A 10006-nucleotide genomic window follows, 5' to 3' on the forward strand; every position below is an offset into this window, starting at 1 on the left:
TATTAGTTTGCACAACACAAAGGTGTCGAGGGTAACGAGAGAGAGCTGACGAGCTGACCAAGGAGCGAGTTCTATTAAATGCATCATTAGTAACGGATGTACCAATTCCTTTCCAGGCGATCACAAGTTTACAAGATCTGTCCATGTACCGCCAGGCGGATAGGCTCTGGCTCATTTATGTCAGACCTTTATGGTAGGGTACTGAAATTGTTTGTGGAGATTTATCTAAGCTATTTATCTTCGCACTGACAGAGGGAAGTGTGAGCTAGTTGAAAGAGTGCTGTGGCACCTTCAATATAAACTAAAATTATGAAGACGCAATGGCTTGGAAGCATTAAGATATTTATAAGCTGAAACGTGGTATTTTGTAGAGTTGGAAATATTAAAAAACCGGATTTGACTCCCCAGAAAGTTGCATGTTCGCGCAGTGTATCCGTGGAACCAGTGCCGTATTTAGCTTATATGCTCTTTTCGAGGGGCGGACCCCGGCGCCCACGGGGTTTCTCTAGATATTTTTTTTAAGTTGTAAGCATAACTTAAACTTACTGGAAAAAATTACGATTAGATTTTTCCATAAAATCCAAAAATACATGACTTGCAAATTTTAAACCACGATTGAAAGATTTTTTTTTTAACTTTTCACATATGTATATATATATAAATGTGTACAGTGCCGGATATAAGTATGTTTTTGGACATAAAATTTTTCACAATGTAAGCAAAGTTTTTATTCTAATTGAGTAAAAATAATTTTTGAGTTTTATGGACCTTAAAGTTATTTTATCAATAAGTTCGAAATGAAATTTATAAGTGTAATAATATATATGGCATTTATAGTCCATTTCTGTATCGGTGATAAACAATTCTTTACTGACAAATTAAAATTTGTATATATTTTCCGAGAAAACAAAAATTTGTCACTGATACAGAATAGAGCCGCTAGTTTTCTTTTATTTAAAAAAAAAAAGGTTTTAACTAGACTTCGTCGAACGACCCAGATGTATATCTGGCCAAGGACAGTCACTCCAGCAACACTCTCCAAAAACTCTGTGGGGAATTTGTATGTTATTACAACAACAACAACAACAACTAACATATGTGGTTAGTACTATAGGGTTAAATCTAAAAAAAAATGTATGTAATGTGTTTTTCTTTTTTCATTATATTTTTAGATTTTCTTTTATAAATAAAAATAATTTTTTGACAGTTTTCTTTTTTGATTTAGATAATAGGTTTGTTCCACAAGCTACTAGAAATCACTTCGAGTTACACATACGCGTTTCACAAGTACATAAGTTTTAGAGTTTATTTGATATACGCTGACAGTTTGAACTTTGCTCGAGTTTTGTTTTCCTTTTTCTAATAAAATATTTATTTTTTATTGTTTCAAAAAGAAAATTTGGCTTAGTTTTACCTCTGCCGAAAAGCCAGCTTATTAATTTTTTTCACTGAATTGCTTTCTGAAAGGAAAAAATTCATATAGGAGCCCAAAAGCTCAAATACAGGTATTGCAGGCGAAACTCGGTTTGAATACTTTAGTCATCGAATGCCTATGTACATACTTTTAATTTAATTAAAATAATAAATACTAAATACTAAAGAAGACATTATTCTAACCTGGAAAGTATTGCGGTCAAGCTATTGGTAGCTTAAATGCTTTCGACTTAAAGTAGAAAGCAGTGCTTCAAAAAAAGTATTCTAGGCAGAAAGCCGCATTTGCTTTTATGCCTGCAAATCGAGCTGTATGCGCCTATGTGTACGGAATACTAATTAAATGATTCTTTGCTATGTGCTTGTGCCACGAGCAGTATGATTAATTGCCATTAAAATGCGGATAGAAAGAAAAACCCAAGAGAAAAAGAAGTATAATGAAAACTAGTAAGCAAAAATAGCGGTAAGAATGCAGTTTGGTCGACGCTGATCGAGTAGTTACCACCCTCACAACTACATACGTACATACGTATGTACATACACACTCATATGTACGCGCAACTAGCCGGCAGTTCAACGACAAAACTGCGCATGCGTCACTTGCATGCCTAGTACGTATAGTGAATAGACATGGCGCGCATGTATGTATAATTTGGCTGCAACTTCTGTTCGTTGTGCGAAAATGGCCACAAAAGCGAAAAGTCAACATTTGTAGCAAACCGCTTGTAGATTTAAGCCACAATGATGGCTGCTATGAAAACTGCAGAATAGCAAAAGTAGCATAGGTAAAGTGAAACGGCAAAACTACAACCACAACAGTTAAAACGGCACCAGCTGTTGGCTACAAAGCACCAATTAGCTATTAGCCGCTGCTGACGCTTGCGTACAACAATCTCAGTGTTGGCGTCGTCGTCGTCGTCGGCGTCGGCGTCGGTGTCGACAACTTTTCTACACAACTCTCGCACAGCGTACATGTTGTAGTTGTAGATTTTACAACTTACATTTTGCGTCTGCTTTCGCGCCTTATTTCCAAAACAACGAAAATGAAATTTAAGTCTCAGCAATTCATTATGTGAATTTTTATTTTATCTTTATTTTTCTTGCTTGCTTCAACGGCAAACGGCTCATGCTCATGCTTTACAAGAGCGCAAAGGCTTGCACCGCTCTGCAATTGATCATTTTTGAAGACGAAAAAATTACCATCACTCTATTCTCGCCCTCTGCAATAGCAACTGCTGTCTCCGAGAGGATAACTTCGACGTTAACGTAGACAACATCAGCGCCGCTAGCAGAGGCTTTCAACGGCAGCGAAAATTTTTCTTACATTGGCTAGTGGCTGTTATTGACGTGCTTTGTCTCGAGACTTCGGTAGGAGCAAGCGCGAAGGTGGTTGGGTGAATGGCGGGCGCAGACGTCGCGGACGTTGGTGCGCAGCCGTACGCGTGCGCACGCTACACATGGCCCGGTATAAAAAGCGAATGTACGTCAACGTACCACACATAGTCGATACCAGTGGTTCCTTGTCAGACGTTGTGCATATCAACGGTATTTTTGAAAAATCAAGCGAAGCAAAGCGAGAAAGGAAATTCCATTTTCTTACTTAACGGAATATACTCTAAAGATATATAATCCAAAAACGCTTGTAAAAGTAGACAAAAAAGAAATTTCTAATTAACAAAATGAATAAGTTTTTGTTTGTTTTCGTTGCCCTGTTTGGAGCCGGTATGTACAAAAAATGGTTATTTTTATATTAAATCAAGTGATCAGAAATAATAAAAAAAAACAATGATATGGAAAATAAGTATCCAAATACTTAAATTTTCATGAGAAATTGAAGAAAAAGCGGAACAATTGCAAAATAGAGCATAAACATGCGTGTTCAAAATACTATATGTAAAAAATATTTGTTAGTGCTTTAAGTGTTTCGTGCCAAGCAAGGATAATGGACATTTTGGTGACAACCATGTATATGTACTATATGGTTTCAAAAAATGCAAATGTGAAAATATCTACCTTGCAATAAAATGAAATTACGTAAACACGTAAACCTTGCAAAATATTTTGAGTGGTCTCATTAGTTCCTCTCAAACTATGTAGCAGTAGCAAAATTTTCATTGTATACTGGAATATGTTTATGTGCATGCGGCTTATGGGATTTTCGTAAAAAAAAAATAAGACAAAAAATAAAAAAAGTTAACTTTCATGTCAAATTTAATAATTTTCCATTTTCGTTTTTGCCCCTTATAGGGTTAACAAATTGCTGGAAAGTCCGAAACAAAAAATTTTTTTACGTACAAAATTTGCTTAGTAATTTTGATCAGGTTTCCCAGCCAGCTTCAAAATACCAAAATAAGAGATTCACAAAAAAATGTTTTTCATTTGCTTACCATAATGTAAAAGGCTATACATTTTGTCCTTAAGGAAGTAAAGTTAAACAACAGAGCACACTGAATATACTTCGAGGAATTTTTTATTTCATAACAACCCTGCAAACCATCCTTTCCAAGTAATCTAAATATATGGTGATCCATCGAGACATTTTTTTTAATTTTAAATAAAAAATTTAAAACAGAAATGAACGTCGGAATCTTAATTTTCGCCAGAAAGAAGAATTTTAAAAATAATTTCATAAAAATTTTGGCCGCGACTTCGCTGTAGGTGGTCCATTCGGAAGGCTCCAAAGTTTTGAATCTTAGCTGGCTTATCAACAAAGACTTTTGCCTTCATATAACCCAAAGACAAAATCCAGAGGTGTTATATCACACGAAAACTTGCTGTGAAGTAATGCTGCGATGTGACGATTTTTTTTTTGAATTCTCTTTAAGAAATCGTACAGAAATTTTTTTACGAGTTGGTGTCAATCACTTCATATAATTTTCTTTTTTACGCGTAAAGAAAAACCCAAAGCACATCCATATAAGTAAAAATCCCGTGTATTTTGTCATTGATATTCTGTACTTAAGGATGTCAAAACGAAGGAAAATAGCAGATAGTTTTCGTCATTTCGTTTGGCTGATATCCTAGAGTTATCTCCTTTTTGGGTGTTATTGTTTCCGACAGGGTGGGTGTATGATGTATTTTGGAACGAATTTCCGTTATCCCTTGTCGTTCTCCGAACGAAAAATGACACTGAAGACGGCACAACGCCGAAACCGGTTTGTCTCCAAACCAAATTTGGCAAGGGATACCAGAAATTCGTTCCAAAATACCTCATCCTAGAGTTACGCTATTTCGTCTTCGATGACATTCTGCTGTGCTAGAAAATAAAAATCTAATCAGCTGTTCTAGTAACACCACTTTGTATAGATGCACCTTGACAAAATCATTCAAATATTTCCCACGATCCCATTTACATTTAATTTTCATTGAAATTTTCATACAATTTGCGCTATAAATCGGTTATTACTGGGCGTATCTTGGATTTCTCAATTTCTCCAAAGATATAAGATTATTCGCACAAGCGCGAGAAATCCAAAAGCGTTAAATCCTAGGATCTTGGGGGCCAAGTTACATCGCTGATTATTGAAATCACGATTCTAGGGAATTTTTCGTGCAATAGAGCCATAACTGTCGGCATTGTGTGGCATGTAGCCCCGCCTTATCATCTAGATCAAAATCTTTAATTTCTAGCTAAAAAAATTTCATTGGTGATGGCGACTAAAAATTTACGTCAACGGCTGCTACTTCATCGGAAGTAGGCTATGCTTTCAAATGTATGAGCAATGATCGAACTACTTGAATTCCTTCATGGCAAGAAGAAGAAACCCAAGTTAGGAGGAGTATAAAATTTTATGTTACTCACTAACTCAGGGCAGTCATATGTATATGGAGTGAAAGAATGGTACTTTCCGCCCTTCTAAGCCTAGCCTAACCGAGTACATAATATCAAAAATTTCCAGTTTTGATTTAATGTCAGATATTATGCCAAAAAGTCATACTAATGAATTGAAAACTGCTAAAGGCTTTTAGTTATTGGGAGCTATCACCACCAAGAGGCTTCGCCTAGACTTCCAAGATTTATACAAACATAAAATTTGATGGCTTGGCTTTAAGTCCAGTCACCTTGGCCGGTAAACGTAGGAGACCATTAAAATCAGAAATTCAATAACCACCGCACGCGCACTGAGAAAAGAGTTTAGTTACATCAACTAAATATGTTTCTCTCAACTAAATATGTTTCTCTCAACACAAGGTTTGGAAGATATAATAGAGACGAAGTACCTCAAAGTAATGACTTAACCCCTTTTAGCGCTTTACGTTATTTATGCTTCAACTTGTTTCTAAACAAATATTGCTTCGAAATCTCTTGTGAATTCATTTAGGTATAAGGTATCTTCTTTTGATAGAGAACTTTGGTCAGAGGCGCTTCTGAAGAAAATGGATCACATCTCTTCTGCACCGTTGGTTCAAAACTATAGGAACCGGAAAATTAATTTGCCTACCCATTTACTTTATTGTCTTTCAAGCTAAAGTTTCTGCATTTCAGTAGGCGGTTGATGTAACAATATCTTCATTTACTCATTCAGTAAAAACGGCACTTAAAACATTTAACACGGCCACATTCAATTCAAAAACCATAGCGTACTATCGCAAATCTTTAAATGGGATGGCTGAGCAAATTTAAATGATGTTTCCACGGCAAGTGATTCGCTCTCTCATTCGTAATTGGCGCCCCAATTATCAGAGTTGCCAACGAAATAAATTTTAATAACTTTCTTCTCTTCATTCAATGTCTTGAACAATAATCTGGTTCGGAGATGAACCTGTACAATGTTTTATATTCTGATCGGCGAAAGGTCTACGGACACTGAAAGTAAAATGTCGAAGAATTCAAACTATTTTCGAACCAATCGAACCATATTTGCAAATTCAGACTTCTTATCGATGGTATCGACCGAAAGCAAATTAACCCAAAATTTTTTTAACCGCCCATAAAGAGTACACGGACAAAAAAAAATTAACCAATTCGAGGAAAATGAAACTCCTGATGATAAGACTGACTTTATATTTTGAACCAAAATTTCTTCATTTAGTTTTCAAATCCGGCAACTTTTAATAGAACCGTCAATAATTTAAAACATTCTCTAACCTAACCTAACCTACATAAATAATTGTTTAGCATTGATACAATTTTGAACTTGGGCAACCATTTCAATTGTAATATAAAGATCAAAAAAAAAGAAAAAAAAAAAATTGCCTATACAATTTTTTCGAATTTCCTTGAGCACAAACAAACACAACAAAAAAGACAGCTCACGTAGGACAATCGATTCTAGAGCTATGCTTGGTATTACGGAAGCAACTTTGTTTTATACATATATATATATAGAGATTTAAATTTTTAAATAGTTGGCAATCCTCTTCAAAAATCTTACTTTAGGTTAACTTAACTTGCACTACCTGAATACGTTGCAATATTTTACTCGATATATTTTTTGGGTCACTAATATTTTAAGCAGGTGGCAATTCTATTAAAAAGTTTTTATTTTTCACCTCAACCACTGAAGATGTTCTTTAAAAATTATGTTTCAATCATTTAATTTGATGGAGTATTATGGAAGATATGGCAAAGGGAAATTCTGTGCTTGTTTCTAAAAATGTATGGCAGAAAAATCATCTTCTCTGCCCTCTGCAGGACTGAATGTAAAATCAAACATCCTTTGCACTTTAGGAGGGCAAACTTTTTTGGAATAAACGAAAATAACATTATATATAAAGGCTTTATATTTCAATTAAATAGTTTTGTTTCTCTCTCTCGTTATTTAAAATATTACCTTTTGCCTAAATGGTAAGTAGTTTGATGTAACTTAGGAAGGCTTTCACAGAGTTATGCAAAACTATCTTCAAAAGTGCTTAGATTATACATATACTAATGTACGTAAGCTTATAAATATATGTACATACAAACATTTATAAATTCATCTGGTACATGCACATAAATATATAGTATGTATAGTAGCAAATACGCAAACGTGCGTGTAATTGAATGCTCCAGATTTTTGAGATTTTTGCAGTCAGAAAAGCAAAGCTAAATGTGAAAAAAATTCTATTCAATATAAAAGCGCAACTAATGTGAAAATGCAAAAGTGCATGAAAAATATGAGTTAAGTCACAGGTATAGCAGAAGCATAAGCGCTAAATATAGCAACTGAGCGTTTGGTAAAATTAAAAAATAAGAAATCATGTCGAATATGCAATCAAAATCGAAAGCAAGTATGCAATTCTTGATACTTTTTTCCTGGAAAGCAGCAATTTTACACCTGCCAGGTTGGCTTTTAATGTTGCTGCCACTGTTGAGTTCATATATAAAGATGTATGTATTTAGAATTTTTTCTCAATTTTTTTCCTCTTGCTCCCCTATAAATATAATAAAATAAAATAAATAATAAAATTAAAGAAAAATTAATATATGGGTTCTTTATTATAGTAATAGAAATCAAGTTAAAAATTTTTAGAATTTTTGTCAGTATGCATGAAATTGAATGGAGTTTCCACCGTTGTATTGCTAGAGGTCAAACTTTAAATATAGAACAAAAAAATCAGAGAGTTGCCACTTGTTTCAAAGTTGCATTTCAAATAAATTGATATAATAAACTAATATTGTAGCATGGCTGTAAAAAAAATTCAAGAAAGCGTACAGCTGAAAATACTTTGGTGGAAGGTTGTGGTTTAATTTAATTTATAATGTAAATTAAATATTACAATATGTGTATCGAACTATGTAAAGAGGCTTGGGAAAGTTTATTGCCGAAAACACTTTTTAAGGAGGGTTGTCACATTTTTGAAAAACTGTATTCGATTAAATTGATAAAATAAATGAGATATTTCATTACGTGTATTAAACTAAAGAAGTTTAAAAATTTTCCACCTATGTGAAAAATGTGATTGAGCTAAATTGATAAGAAAAGTTAGATATTGCATTAGTAGACTTGGTAGAAAGTGCGCGGTATGTAAACTCGAGTTAAAAGATTATAAATTAAAATCCCAGCAGAAAGTCGATACTCTACCTTCTTTCTAAATACGCTATAAAATATATTAACTAACGCACACACACATACAAAATTAAGAGTGCTTCATAAATTGAATTTTTTTTTGAAAATCGCACTTCATTAAGGTCTTTAAGTCTATTTTATTTTTTAAGAATAAGTCGATAAGAGTTTTGAGAGAGAGAGAGTAACCACACTACTCCTAAGGCGCAGTGGAGCACGCGCACGGTAATTGTTATTGTACAAATACAATTTTTACACAAAAAAAAAAAAATATTGTATTCACCAACTATAATCAGCTTTGGAAGCATTCACCTTTCGGCCTTAACAAGGTGCATGTGGCAATGACTTACGAATTCAAAAAAAAAAAAATACTTCAAAAGAAAATTACGAATTAACTCTTCTTGGAAGCCAATCACTTAAAAACTCATAGAAAAAGGACACATATTTTGACGAAATTATGAAATGGCCATAAGAGGCTTAACATCTACGTGAATGAAAAAAATATTAAGTAAATTGCAGCATGCGCCGTTAAGTCAAACTAAGGAGATTACAAAACTATTGATAGCGTAGGAAACGACCTCTGAACAATTACTATAACTCTTGAACAAAAAGTACGTACAAAAATACATACATACAAATGTCGGTACATACATATATTACATATGCAAAAACTTTAATAACCCTTGCCGANAACTTCGGGTCAAAAAGAGTCTCCATGTAAAATTCGCTTAATTTAAGTGCAGTAATTAGCTCTGATGTTATATAACTTTAATTAGCTTTTTGTGCATATACAAGCGTTGACTTTCACTTCCACATTCGCTGAATTTGGGAGTCATTTTTTTTCGAATTTAGCGCAGCTAATCGCTTTTGTTAATAAACGAAAACTTGGAAATTATTATAATGCATTTTTAATCACTAGATTGGGCAAAATTTCGTTTGTGCAGCTGACAACTGTTTGAGTTACTGAGTTTTTGTGAGTGGAGTTTCAAGAAATAACTGCATACTTACGTAATTAATGAAAGTCTATCAAACACCATATCAATGGCATGTGTGAACAACCACAATGTAATGTACATAAATAGATTGGGTAGCGGAGCAAGAGTTCGTCATATCTCATTTATTGAGAAACCTTCCTTCATTGCATCAAATACTCTAAAGAAGAATCGATGACAGTACCTACTCATATTTGCAAAATGTATGGATAGTACGAGTATTCTAAATATTTTTAAAGCAAACGCAAAAAGTAAAAAAAAAACAGATTGCTCTGCTTTTAAATTCCCTTCCTGTGGTCTAAAAAGCATATCTAAAAGAATTTTTGAAACTTGCAGTAAGTTTACTTCTATAAGAGCAAAATAAATTTTTATAAAAAAGCTTATTTAAAGGTTTCAAAAGGAAATATTTTATAAAGGTTTTACGCATTTGTTTCGACGGCTGAGTTAAAGATTGACCTATTTCGGAAACGCCCTATCTCACAAAACTTTTCAAGAATACCCTATTTCAGAACTTGCTTGAAAAATTTGATTCAAAAATGCCCTAACTAAACTTTCGATTCAAAAGCGCGCTATTTGTTTGAGTTATCATAATAT

General features: G+C 33.7%; 1 protein-coding gene across 1 annotated transcript in view; it reads left to right on the top strand.

Moving 5' to 3' along the window:
• Positions 1-2859: 2859 nt before the first annotated feature.
• Gasp (Chitin binding Peritrophin-A domain-containing protein Gasp) overlaps positions 2860-10006 on the top strand; it is a gene marked incomplete at its 3' end in the record, with an annotated part of 16249 nt that continues 9102 nt past the window's right edge. The window contains exon 1 of the mRNA XM_017632169.1: positions 2860-3153. Coding sequence (XP_017487658.1) covers positions 3111-3153 — 43 coding nt within the window. The remainder of the gene's footprint in view (positions 3154-10006) is intronic.

This window comes from Rhagoletis zephyria, unplaced genomic scaffold (genome assembly GCF_001687245.7).
Source record: "Rhagoletis zephyria isolate East Lansing unplaced genomic scaffold, Rhagoletis_zephyria_1.1 Rzeph_scaffold_09771, whole genome shotgun sequence".
Classification (NCBI taxonomy): Eukaryota; Metazoa; Arthropoda; class Insecta; order Diptera; family Tephritidae; genus Rhagoletis; species Rhagoletis zephyria.